General features: G+C 45.3%; 2 protein-coding genes across 2 annotated transcripts; both read left to right on the top strand.

The window, feature by feature from the left end:
* Nucleotides 1-1242: 1242 nt before the first annotated feature.
* Nucleotides 1243-3482, top strand: LOC122420261 (beta-1,3-galactosyl-O-glycosyl-glycoprotein beta-1,6-N-acetylglucosaminyltransferase-like). The gene has a single exon (XM_043435190.1). It carries the CDS (start codon nucleotides 1746-1748, stop codon nucleotides 3030-3032), a length of 1287 nt encoding a protein of 428 aa, XP_043291125.1. The 5' UTR covers nucleotides 1243-1745; the 3' UTR covers nucleotides 3033-3482.
* A 6210-nt stretch (nucleotides 3483-9692) lies between these two features.
* On the top strand, nucleotides 9693-13407 carry LOC122421256 (optic atrophy 3 protein homolog). The gene is made up of 2 exons (XM_043437126.1): nucleotides 9693-9696; nucleotides 11820-13407. Exons 1-2 carry the CDS (start codon nucleotides 9693-9695, stop codon nucleotides 12362-12364), a joined length of 549 nt encoding a protein of 182 aa, XP_043293061.1. The 3' UTR covers nucleotides 12365-13407.
* Nucleotides 13408-13433: the final 26 nt, after the last annotated feature.

The raw sequence follows: 13433 nt of genomic DNA, 5'->3' as shown, positions 1-13433 counted from the left end.
GCCGGGGAGCTGGGCCGGAGGAGGAGGGTGGGGAGAGGCCTGTACCCAAGAAGATGAGGCGTCGGGACCCTCTGCTGACTCTGGCACTGGGCCCCAGCCTGCCTCTGGCTGCTCCTGGCTGCCACATGTCTCGGAGGCCAGCAGCGCCCCGGGAAGACAGCTTCTGTCTCCGGCCGTCCGCCCTGAAAAGTGAGTCGCCAGTGAGCTCCAGACGACAAGGTATCGAGTAATTCCTTTGTATGAATAATAATATATGCAGGTGTTTTTGCAACTCCTAACAGCATTTCAGAATCATCCATAAATTCCTAAAGGTTGGGTGTGTATCTGTTATGCTAATGAGATTACTCAAACCAGGCTGGTCACCAGAAAGACCTATGTATAAGGTGTAGATAGAAGATATACAGCGTTGTGATTTTGTTTTTATTTTATCGGAGTATGTAGTTAATTTAGCACATTGTGTTAAATTATACATATGTATTCAATTATACACATGTAATTTTTTTCAGGTTCTTTTCCATTATAGATACAGAGTAGAGTTCTCTGTGTTGTAAAGTAGGCCCTTCTTATTTACCTATTTTATATATAGTAGTGTGTTTGTGTGAATCCCAAACTCCTAATTTATCTCCCCCCACCTCAGACCCCCAGAGGGTTGTGACTTTAAACTAGCCATATTGAGACCGCCAAGTTTAATCACTTGGTGGAAGAGTTCATCATTCCTGATGGAACAGTGCTTCCTGGGTGGCAACCTGATTCCTGTTCTGATTCTCAGGGAGAGAGCAGGAAGCTCTCCTAAACTCTCTGTGCGTCCTTTATAATGAAACGGTAATTGCAAGTATGTTTATAATGTTTTTAGGGCATCTACGAGTTATTCTAGACAGTTTTGAACCTGAGAGAATTGTGGTCACCCCGAATTTGTAACCAGTCGGTCAGAAGTGCATCTGGCTTGGGAACCCCACTTGTGGTTGAGGTCTGGAGTAGGGCAGTCTCCTGGGATGAGCCCATACCATATGGGGTCTGCACTAACTCTGGGTGATCATCATCCAGGTCATATTGCAGCACACCCAGTTGGTGTTGACCACTTGGGGGTGAAATAGAGCAGTACCTAAACCAATTTCTCATTATCAGGTTACCTTTTCTTTTTAAATTGTGGCAAGATATACATGATTTTCCCTGGTGGCTCAGTGGTAAAGAATCCACCTGCCAATGCAGGAGATGCAAGAGAAATGCATCTTTACCTCTTCAGAAAGTAATTATGGATGGAAGCAAAGATCGCCACATGTTGCTTGGTTTGGCCAGAAAAAAAAATACACTACAGATCTACAGGAACTAAATAGTGAATGATACTGGATTTCAAAGAAGACAGCAATCACTGTGGTTCAGAAAAGGGGCCGCGTGCAAGAGGTGGAGCTGGATTTTAACATGTTGAAGGAAGCTGGGCAAAGAGAGCACTTCTCATTCCTGCTGATGACTCATGGGACATAACACCACTGCTGGATGCCTGGTACATTTAAGAAACCTGACTGCATAAGAAGCACTCTACATGGGCACAGGATGTTACCTGGAATCGGAGAACTAATTCATCCTGACTTTTCTTGATTTTAAATGTGCTATCGTCCATTTCAAGATGCCTTTGCACTTTTGATAAATGCAAACTGACAAATCTCCACACCACGACAGAGAGGAAATCAGTACTGCTTGAAGCCTGAAAGACTACCCTTAATAAAGCCAAGTCCCCAGTTGTTGAAATGCTGAGGAAGTTGTGGAGGAGGAAACTTTTTTCTTATCCCACTAAATACTACTTCTTATTTCTTGCTTTTTCGCTGGTCACATTCACTGTTTTAAGAATTCATCAAAAGCCTGAATTTGTAAATTTTGGACATTTGGAGCTGTTTGAAGAGAATCCTAGTAGTAATATTAATTGCACCAAAATTCTACAGGGTGATGTAGATGAAATCCAGAAGGTGAAGCTTGAGACTCTAACAGTGAAATTTAAGAAGCGCACTCAATGGACAAACTATGACTACATAAACATGACTGGTGATTGTGCTTCTTTCATCAAGAAGCGCAAATATATTATAGAACCACTTAGTAAAGAAGAGGCGGAGTTTCCAACAGCATATTCTATAGTGGTTCATCACAAAATTGAAATGCTTGACAGGCTCCTGAGGGCCATCTACATGCCTCAGAATTTCTATTGTATTCACGTGGACACAAAATCAGAGGAATCGTTTTTGGCTGCAGCTGTGGGCATGGCATCCTGCTTCAGTAATGTCTTTGTCGCCAGTCAGCTGGAGAGCGTGGTGTATGCGTCCTGGAGCCGGGTTCAGGCTGACCTTAACTGCATGCAGGACCTCTCCAGGATGAATGCAGACTGGAAGTACCTGATAAATCTCTGCGGAATGGATTTTCCTATTAAAACCAACCTGGAAATTGTCAGGAAGCTCAAGTTGTTGATGGGTGAGAACAACCTAGAAACGGAGAGAATGCCATCCCATAAAAAAGAAAGGTGGAAAAAGCATTATGAAGTCGTGAATGGAAAGCTGACCAACACAGGAACTGACAAAATACATCCACCTCTTGAAACACCTCTGTTTTCGGAAAGTGCCTATTTTGTGGTCAGTAGGGAATATGTGGAGTATGTGCTCCAGAACCAAAATATCCAAAAGTTTATGGAGTGGGCCAAAGACACATACAGCCCTGACGAGTATCTCTGGGCCACTATTCAGAGGATCCCCGAAGTCCCAGGGTCACTGTCCTTAAGCCATAAGTACGACACGTCTGACATGCAGGCGATTGCCAGGTTTGTTAAATGGCAGTACTTTGAAGGAGACGTTTCCAAGGGCGCCCCCTACCCGCCGTGCGGCGGCGTCCACGTGCGCTCCGTGTGCGTTTTCGGAGCTGGTGACTTGAACTGGATGTTGCGCGTGCACCATTTGTTTGCCAACAAATTCGACCCGGACATCGACCTCTTTGCCATCCAGTGTTTGGATGAGCATCTGAGGCATAAAGCCCTGGAGACGTTAAAACCCTGAACGCTGTAGGCAGTTTTAGAAATACTAATAAGGAGGCAGGAGATCTACCCCCATCTGATGCTTCCACCTCCAGAATCCAACTGGATTCTTCAAGCCAGAGAAGCGACATGCTTTCTGCAGAGCAGGGTCGGTTAGAAAGGCTGTATTCTTAAGCCTGGACTTACAGTTAATGAGAGACTCGGGCAGGTTGCAAGGCATTGTAGGGGAAGGTAGCTGGGGAAGAGGCCGAAGGCAAGCTAGCCTTTTAAAGAGCTCAGGGACTTAAAAAACTTTTAAGATTTGACTTGTGCCAAAATTACTTGGAGAGCTTTAAATATGACGGGTTTTCCTGATTTGAATAGATTTATAGCAATAACCCAATCGGGATATAATTTATCTTGTAGATTATATTTGTTGAAAAAGAAATTTGGCTTTAATCAAAATGATCTTTGGAAATGATTGACTTTCTGCTGTTAAAAAAAAAAAAAGAAAGTAATTATGGGAATAATAAATGACTATTATTCTTTGACTCTTAGAAGGGTAGGTACAAGGGGTGCCTGGAGAGGGAGGTGAGACAGAAAAGGCAGGAAGTCTTTATAGGATATGTTAGTGAGCAGGTTACTTCTGTACCTGGGGCTCAGTCTTGCAGGGACCCCTCCAAGAGACAGCGTATAAGGTACCCCAGAGTCTGCCACTCTGTTCTTCTAAGTTTCCCATGAGCTTTGAGTTTTAAGCTTGGAAGATGGACATGTCACACACCAAACAGCTTTAAGCTTAGAAGATGGACTTGTCACACACACCAAACAGCAGCTCCACTTCTACTTGATCTGAGAGGCAGTATCAGGACACCTTGGTGACTGGGAGGGAAGGACCTTCCCAAACAGCCACGCTAGGCAGAAAGGTGTCCACAGGGACCTTGGACTGAATCTTTGTGCATGCCAGTGAACCCACCTGCCAATACAGAAGATGCGGGTTCGATCCCTGGGTAGAGAGGAACCCCTGGAGAAGGAAATGGCAACCCACTCCAGTATTCTTGCCCGGGAAATCCCACGAACAGAGGAGCCTGGCAATCTACAGTCCATGGTGTTGCAGAGTCCTACAGGACTTAGTGATTAAACAATAAGAAGATTCTTCTTAAGAATAACACCTGGGTGAAAAAAAGAGAAATAACTTCCCCAACAATCCCGTGGTTAAGACTCTGTGCTCCCAAAGCAGGGTTTGATCCCTGGTTGGAGAACTAAGATCTCACAAGCTTCTAGGTGCTGCCAGAATTTTTTAAACAATTAAAAATAAAAAATAAATTAAAAAAAATCCCATTGGGCCTTGTGGCCATTTTAAGGAGTCAGGACATTTTCTGTGAGCAAGTAGAGACCACTGTAGTAGGGTTTTCTGCAGGAGAGGGCTGTGGCTTAACATTGCGTTTTTCCTTTCTGGGATGATCGCTTCTTGGTGGGGAGCTGCAGGGGGCGCCAAGGGGCAGAGACTGTGATAGATACGTCAGACCTGGCGACCAATCAGAGCAGGGGGGTGAGGATAGGCGCTGCGGTTCTCAGGTCCCATGAATATTGTGTCTGTGCCAACGCGTGTGTGTAATTACACAGTTCAGTCGCTCTGTAGTACAATTACACTAAACGTTTATTTTTTTAATTCTCAATTTAAAGAATAAACATTCCTGGGGCTTCCCTGGTGGTCCAGTGGTTAAGAATCTGCCTGCCGATCCACGGGACACGGTTCGATCCCTGCTCTGGGAAGAACCCACATGCCCAGGAGCAACCAAGCAGGTGCAGCAACTACTGAAGCCGGCACCTCTAAAGCCCGTGCTCTGCAAGGAGAGCAGCCCCCTCAGTGAGAAGCCCGCACACCACAACTAGAGAGCAGTCCCTGCTTGCCGCCGCTGCAGAAAGCCGCTGCACAGCAAAGAAAAACCCAGGGCAGCCAAAAAAAAAAAAAAATTGATCAATTAAATCTTTAAAAAAAATAAATAAGCATTTTCTAAGGCTCCTCATAAAAAGCAGCAATTCTCAGCCACACACCACCCACTCTGCACCCCTTCTCCCGCCACAAACTCTTCAGTCCTTCCTCTCTGTTTCTAAGTAAGTTCTTACCCTGCCTTCCCGTGGATATTTTTGTCAAAGCACCTTTATTGAGGTATAAGTGACACACAATACAATGCATGTATATAAAGTATAAAATTTGATGGGTTTAAAATTTTTAAATTGTATTGAAGTATAATTGACTTACAATATTTTTTCTATATCTATAAAATATCTCTACTTATAGTGTGTATCAATTTGATGAGTTTTTAAAAAATGTATTATTTTTGGCTGTACAGGGTCTTCATTGCTGTGTGCAATCTCTAGTTGCTGAGAGCAGGGGCTACTCTTCTTGGCAGTGCGTGAGCCAATGGCTTTTCTTGGTGCCAAGTGCCGGCTCTGGGTGCCAGGCTCCAGTAGTTGCAGCAAGTGGGCTCAGTAGTTGTGATGAGCGGACTTAGTTGTCCTGAAGCATGTGGAATCTTTGAATCCATTTATTGAACCGAAGTGCCCTGCATTGGAGGCGGATTCTTCTTGCAGTGAGGGTAGCTCCGGGAGTGGGAGGGGTAGAAGCGGTAGCTGAGGGTGCCCTGCTGGCTAGGACAGTCATAGAACAGGTCTGGGGCTGGCCTGCCCTGACTCCAGAGCATCCCCCCTCCCCTCCAATTCCATATGAGACCATTGTACAGTCTTTTTTTTTTTTTGGCTGAGTCAGGTTTTAGTTTCAGCACCAGAGATCAAATTGCCAACATCCAAATTGGCATCATAGAGAAAGCAATGGAATTCCAGAAAAACATCTCCTTCTGCTTCATTGACTATGCTAAAGCCTTTGACTGTGGATCACAATAAACTGTGGAAAATTCTGAAAGAGATGGGAATACCAGACCACCCTATCTGCCTCCTGAGAAACCTGTATGCAGGTCAAGAAGCAACAGTTAGAACCGGACATGGAACGGCAGACTCGTTGAAAATTGGGAAAGGAGTATGTCAAGGCTGTATATATTATCACCCTGCTTATTTAACTTGTATGCAGAGTGCATCATGCAAAATGCCAGGCTGGATGAAGCACAAGCTTGAATCAAGATTGCCGGGAGAAATATCAATAACCTCAGATATGCAGATGACACCACCCTTATGACAGAAAGCAAAGAGGAACTAAAGAGCCTCTTGATGAAGGTGAAAGAGGAGAATGAAAAAGCTGGCTTAAAACTCAATATTCAGAAAACTAAGATCATGGCATCTGGTCCCATCACTTCATGGCAAGTAGATGGGGAAACAATGGAAACAGTGACAGATTTTATTTTCTTGGGCTCCAAAATCACTTTGAATAGTGACTGCAAAATTAAAGATGCTTGCTTCTTGGAAGAAAAGCTATGACAAACCTAGACAGTATATTAAAAAGCAAGAAGCAGAGACATCACTTTGCCAATAAATGTCCATGTAGTCAAAGCTATGATTTCTCCAGTAGTCATGTTTGGATGTGAGAGTTGGACCATAAAGAAGGCTGAACGCCGAAGAATTGATGCTTTCAAACTGTGGTGTTAAAGAAGACTCTTGAGAGTCCCTTGGACAGCAAGGAGATCCAACTAGTCAATCCTAAAGGAAGTCAGTCCTGAATATTCATTGGAAGGACTGATGCTGAAGCTGAAACTCCAACACTTTGGCCACCTGATACAAAGACCCAACTCATTGGAAAAGATCCTGATGCTGGGAAAGATTGAAGGCAGGAGGAGAAAGGGGTGACAGAGAATGAGATGGTTAGATGACATCATCGACTCAATGGACATAAGTTTGAGCAAAGTCCTGGAGATGGTGAAGGACAGGGAAGCCTGGCGTGCTGCAGTCCATAGAGTCGCAAAGAGTCAGACACGACTAAGTGACTGAAAAACAACAAAGTGTGTGTGAAATAGAATCTCATGTGGGTTTGATTTGTATTTCTCTGCTGACTAATGTATTGAGCATCTTTTCACTTGCTTATTAACAGTTTGCATATCATGTTTGGTGAAGTGTCTGTTCAAATCTTTCCCCCATTTTAGCTGGGTTATTTATCTTCCTATTATTGAGTTTTACGAGCTCGTTATGTGTTCTGGAACAAGTCCTTCATCAAATATATGACTTGCAAATATTTTCTCCCAGTCTATGGCTTGCCTTCTCACTTTCATAATTGTATAAAATGTAAAATTCCTTTTTTATTTAACAACATTTTTGAGGTATAACTTACATGCAATAAACTGTGCTTATTTTAAGTGTTCACTGTGATGGGTTTTATCATGGGTATTTGCCATGAAATCACCTCCGTTAAAAATATTTCCATCATCCTCCAGATTTCCTTGTGTTTTTTTTTTCAGTCCATCCCTCTGGCCACCCCTGCCTTCAGGGAACCAGTGACCTGATTTCTATCACTGTGCATTCATCAAAGTCTCTTCCCCTGCCCCCAAATTGAAAATGTTTATATATATATATATACACACACACATATATATATATATACATATATATATGTTATTTTTTGAAATAATCTTTTACTTTTAATATATTTTTATTTATTTATTTGGCCACAGCAGATCTTAGTTACAGCATTCGGGCTCTAGTTCCCTGACTGGGATCGAACCCTAGCCCTTGCACTGGGAGCTCAGAGTCTTAGCCACTGGAGCACCAGGGAAGTCTGTAATCTTTTACTTTTAATCGTTACATATTGCAGACATAGAGAAAATAATGCAACAAACACCCATGTACCTACCACTTAGAATTAATGGAGATGAACATTTTGCCCTACTTGCTTTGGGGGTTCCCCCCCTTTTTTAGGAGATAAAGTTAAAAAGCCTCTTTTCTCCCTACTTCCTCCGTCATCTTCCCTGAAGTTGCTGAGTATTATTCCACGTGAGATTTTACTTTTCCTAAACATGTGTGTGTCCACAGTCAGTGCACATTCTTGTTTTTATCACACTATTTGTATCTGTTGGAACTTGCATTTCTTCTCTCCGTGTTATGCTTGGGAGATTCTTGTGTGTTGAAATATATAAAGCTCCTTTGCAAATTATGAGATTTATTTATTAGTAGTGAAATAACTCTGAAGTGTTGGTAAGTTGGCAAAAATATGCCTGGGAATATAAGACACTTCTAGGGAAGCAAACGTGAGTGATTTCACCATTTTTTGTTTTGTTTTAACTACTGTGCTTGATAACCATAGCTGCGTTTATAGATGGTGACATAAAATCCTCCGCAATTTCAAGCTGAGATTCCTTTTAGAGCCTTTACCTTTAAGGAACTGTCTAGGTTTGTGGAGGCAATTGACTTGTGGAATTTGAATATTTTTAAAACTTGTGGTTCAAATCATATAATAAAATTATATTATAAAGAGTCTCTTGGGGACTTCCCAGGTGACCCAGTGGTTAAGACTCTGTGTTTCCAGTGCAGGGGACACATTTTAGATGCCAGGTCGGGGAACTAAGATCCCACATGCTGCTTGGCCAAAAGAAAAAAAAAAAAAAAACCTGCCTTAACAGCTCAACAAATTTTGTTTTTTAAATAGGAAACGAATGTCTTCTGCTATATTCAAAATGGATAACCAACACGGACCTACTGTATAGCACAGGGAACTCTACTCAATGTTTTGTGCCAGCCTGGATAGAAGGAGGTTATGGAGGAGAATGGATGCATGTGTATCCATGTATGGCTGAGTCCCTTCCCTGTTCACTTGAAACTATCACACCATTGTTAATCAGCTATGCTCCAATACAAAATAAAAAGTTTAAAGTTTGAAAAAAATAATAAAATTACAAATGTTTAAAAAAAAGAAAGAAAGGAATGTGTCTTTGAGTCCCTTTAACACAAGCCATAGTCATACCCCTTCCCCTCCCATTTTGAGTGGGGGACTGGAATTTCTCAGGCCTGGCTTCTGAATCCATTTTGCCTTCTAACAGACCCCAGGGAGAGTAGAGAATTCATGGTTCCACCACAACCCTGTTCCCTGCTCCCTGCACGCAGGCAGAAGCCTGGAGGACATCATAAGACTGGGATTCCTCTTGGGAGGGGCCCGTACAATTTCCCAACTGGAAGAGGATTAAATAGGCAGTCAGGGCACCTTGAACTTTGATATCTCAGGCTCATCTGACAGGTGGCCAAGGCCAAGTCTGATCGCCCACAGGCAACAGGGAGGAACAGACTGATGAAGGGCAGGGCACCGGACGGTGGCATTCCTCTGGCCTCTCTAGATGTTGCGAGTGAAACCCACTTGGGAGAGACCAGGAAGGTGGGTGGACAACACTGGTTCATTTGGGTTATGAAAAATTTTAACTGGATTGTAATGTACCTAAAGCAAAGTGTACAAATCCTAAGTGTCCAGTTTGATAAACTCACAGAAAGAATAGGAAACAGAACATAACCAGCCCCCTAGAAAGCCTACCATGCCCCCTTTCCAGTCACTAAGCCCGCTAAGGGTAACCACTCTCCTGACTTGTGACTCTGTGGGTTGAGGTTGCCTCTTGGGGGATGTTACATAAACGAAATCACACAGCAATGTACGCTTGTGTGGCCTCTTTCACTTGACACTATTCAGTTTGCTGTATGTTGTCATGGTCCACTTGTTCTCACTGCTGTTGAGTGTTTCACTGTGTACATTTTTTTAAAAAAAACCAATCCTGCTATTATGGGTGGGCATTCAAGTTGTCTCGGGTCCTTTATTCATAGCACTGAGATGAACATGCAGGGACGTGTCTTTCGGAGAACATGTGACAGGTTTTGGTGGGTGTCCACCCAGGAGCGGAATTGCTGGTTTATCAGGATTGGATGCTAAATTTAGTAGTCACTGTCAAACAGCTGCCAGAGTGGGTGGGTGTCCTCAATGACTTCCTCCAGGTCTGACTGCAGTTTGTCTTTGGCAGCACTTAGGATGTGTGGAAAGAGGCTTCCCTCATAGCTCAGTTGGTAAAGAATCCGTCTGCAATACAGGAGACCTGGGTTAGATCCCTGGGTTGGGACGATTCCCTGGAGAAGGGAAAGGTTACCCACTCCAGTATTCTGGCCTGGAGAATTCCATGGGCAATATAGTCCATGGGGTCCCAAAGAGTTGGACACGACTGAGTGAGTTTCACTTCACTTCAGGATGTGTGGTTTTCATTTCAGCTCTTCTGGTGGGTGGGTGTACAGTGCTTTCTCTTTGTGATTTTAATTAGTATTTTCCTGATGTGTAATAGAGGGCAGCATTTTTTTTTAACTTGTCTAGTGGGCTTCCCTAGTGGCTCATATGGTAAAAAATCTGCCTGCAATGCAAGAGACCTGGGTTCGATCCCTGGGTCAGGAAGATTCCCTGGAGAAGGGAATGGCAACCCACTTCAGTATTCTGCCTGGGAAATCCCAGGGACAGAGGAGCCTGGAGGAATACAGTCCATGGGGTCTCAAAGAGTCATGGTTGAGAGTCTAACACACACACACACAGAGTGGCCATTTAGTTCTTCTCCTCTTAGGTGATTCAAGTCTTTTTCTATTGACTGGTCTGACATCCTCTATTGATCCCCAGGAGGTCTTTGCATATCCTGAATCGGAGTTTTTTGTCAGATAGGCGTGGTGCAAATGGCTTCTCCCAGTCTGGAACGTGCCTTTTCTTTCTCTTGCTGGTGTCTCCCCCCTGCCCCTTTTTTGGTCACATTGGGTCAGCACGTGGAAACTTAGTTCCCCCACCAGGGATCAGACCAGGGCCCAAGGCATTGGATGCATGGAGTCTTAACTACTCGATTGCCGGGGAATTGCCCTCTGGGGTCTTTTGAGGAATGAAAGTTTGTAATTTCAGAGCATTCCAGTATGTCAAACTTTTTCTTTACGGCTGGTCCTTATCATGTTTTGCTTAACAAATGTCAACAGAAAAAGATCAAAAGCGGTCAACCTTTGGAGTCCCCTGGTGGTCAGATGATTGGGATTCCATGCTGTCATTGATGTGGCCTGGGTTCAATGCCTGGTCAGAAAACTAAGATCCTGCAAGTCACCGAGTATGACCAAAAAAAAAGAAGAAAAGGTGGTTAACCTTTGAGGACTAGGAGGACCAAAACTGGAGGTGAAAAGATGGACTTTTGTCTTGCAACTTACCCACTTCTGTGTAATCTAAATGATCCCCCCCCCACCCATGTGTATGTTTTTTTTCTAACTTAAAGGAAAAAAAACAACAACAACAAAATTATTAGGTCAGCCTGATCGCTGTGGAGGATGGTTGGAAAGAGTCAAGTATAAATGTTTTCAGAAATTCATCCCTTCATGAGCCCAAGGAACCTTATTTTTCCCATCATTTCTTGTATCAATGAATGAATATTAATTATTACTGCAGGGATTCAGGCTTAAATATCAACTCTAGGACACTCTTGCATTGACAAACGAGGACAATGGTGATAACCCTTGTTCACACAAGTGATCAGATAAGGAAGTTGGCATTAGAGCAGGAGTCCCAGCCCTGAGTTCCGTACAAAGCCCCAAACCCCACAGTGAACTCACTTCAGGACGGAGTGCATCACCATCAGCTCCACCTTTGGGGAGAGGGAAGGAGCCTGGCTGGTGGGTTGGGGGTGGGGCAGGAGCAAGGTTTACACCTACCCTGGGCTTGTGACCACTCACCTCCCTCTAGAGATGCAGCCCCACACCCTGGACCTCCTCTCCAGGGCAGCAGTTCTCATCTGCAGTAGTTCACCAGAACCTTCTAGATGTTTTCAAAATAAAGCCCCCAAGACCACTTCTCGCCAGGTAACTGAGAGGCCCAGTGGTCTTGGTTAAGGCGCCCATTTCCCACTAGCGCTCGCGATTCTGGCCGCTGCGTCCCCACTGCTCCGACAGGGACACCGAGCGTCGAGGGGCAGGGCTTGCGGTCCCAGCCAAGATCCCCGACCCTTCTCTTCCCCTGTAGTGTACCACTGGGTCGAGATGCGGGCCAAGATGCGCCTCATGGGCTTCAATGCGGAAACCATCAAGCCACTGAATGAGGAGGCGGCCGCGGAGCTGGGTGCCGAGCTGCTGGGCGAGGCCACCATCTTCGTGGTGGCCTGCGGCTGCCTGGTGCTGGAGTACTCGCGACAAAAGACGCAACAGCGTCGCAAGGAGGGGGAGCAGCTCGCCGCCTGGGACGCGATGCGGGACGAGGTGGACCACCTGGCGCTGGTGCTGGAGGCCCTGCAGGCGCAGGTGCAGGCGGCGCCGCCGCCGGCCGCCCTGGAGGAGCTGCAGGCACAGATGCGAGACCTGCGCGCCCAGCTCTGCATCCAGGACCTGCCACAGGCGCCCCAGGCAGAGCCCACACCAGAGGATGAGGGGCCGCCAGACCCAGGTCTCGGACAGGACTGATGTCTGGGCTGCCATGTCTGTCCACACTGTCCCTCCCTGATCCCGCCCAGCTAATACCACCAGGCCCCTTTAGGGGCAGTCGGGATTCTGGACAAGGGTTGATCCAACCAGGCTTTTGGTCACCTCCCTACTAACCTGCCCGGTGAGGGGTACCTTCTACTGGGACTCCCCCATCCACTGGTGAAACGTTCCAGCCCAACCCCCCACCCCTACTCCACTGGTTTAGCACTTTGGAATGGAGAGGCCGTGTCTTCATTGGACCCCACCCACCCACCACTACACCATCTCTCATTTTATCACTCACATCTTCAACCTACCTGAGGAGTGGTCCTCTTCCTGGGACCCCCATCTACCTTTTCCCCCCTTCTTCACTGGTACAGAACATTGTAGTGGAAATACAGAAACCTGTGATGGACTTCCTGACCCCATGACCTTCCATCTACCTCACTCTTTTAGGGGGTTAGGAATAGGATGGATCTTGGCATGCATTAGCTCTTCTGAGTCACTCTGTGTCTCCTGTATTTAGTCCACCATTGGTATCCTGACTGGGGTCCTCCCCTCTTTAAGTGGATCCCCCCGCCTTCCCTCCATCCAAATCTGCTCTTCCGAGTACTCAGGGATTCCCCCTTACTTTCTGCCTTTGAACTGGACACTCAGTTACCACCCCTCACCTTCATGCAAAGTCTTCCTCCAGTGAAGTCTGCCTCTCAGCCCTGAAGTTCCCTACCTCCAACAGAATGGAATAATTCCACCAGGCAGTTACCTACCTCACCTACCCCCTGCCCACCTAATGAACCACTGAAGGGGTATGTATGACAGCTGATTCCTGAATTCTACTTTTTTTTTTTTGAGACTGTAAATATTGTAATAATTAAAGGAGCTCTGGGAGGAAAAATGTCATCTTAAGAAAGTGTCTTGAGAACCATGATGTACATCTGCCAAATGGGTACAAGGCTCCCTAAAATTAGAACCTCAAAGGGTTCCCAGTGGGAGAAGGCCTGAGTCATCCTTTGAGCCCTTTCCCAGACCAAAACACCAAGGTCCAGGAGAACCAAAGGGTCTGGCCCAA

The sequence above is a fragment of the Cervus canadensis genome, chromosome 18, assembly GCF_019320065.1.
Source record: "Cervus canadensis isolate Bull #8, Minnesota chromosome 18, ASM1932006v1, whole genome shotgun sequence".
Classification (NCBI taxonomy): domain Eukaryota; kingdom Metazoa; phylum Chordata; class Mammalia; order Artiodactyla; family Cervidae; genus Cervus; species Cervus canadensis.
The sequence above is the reverse complement of the archived record's forward strand: the minus strand, read 5'-3'. Positions and strand labels throughout refer to the sequence as shown.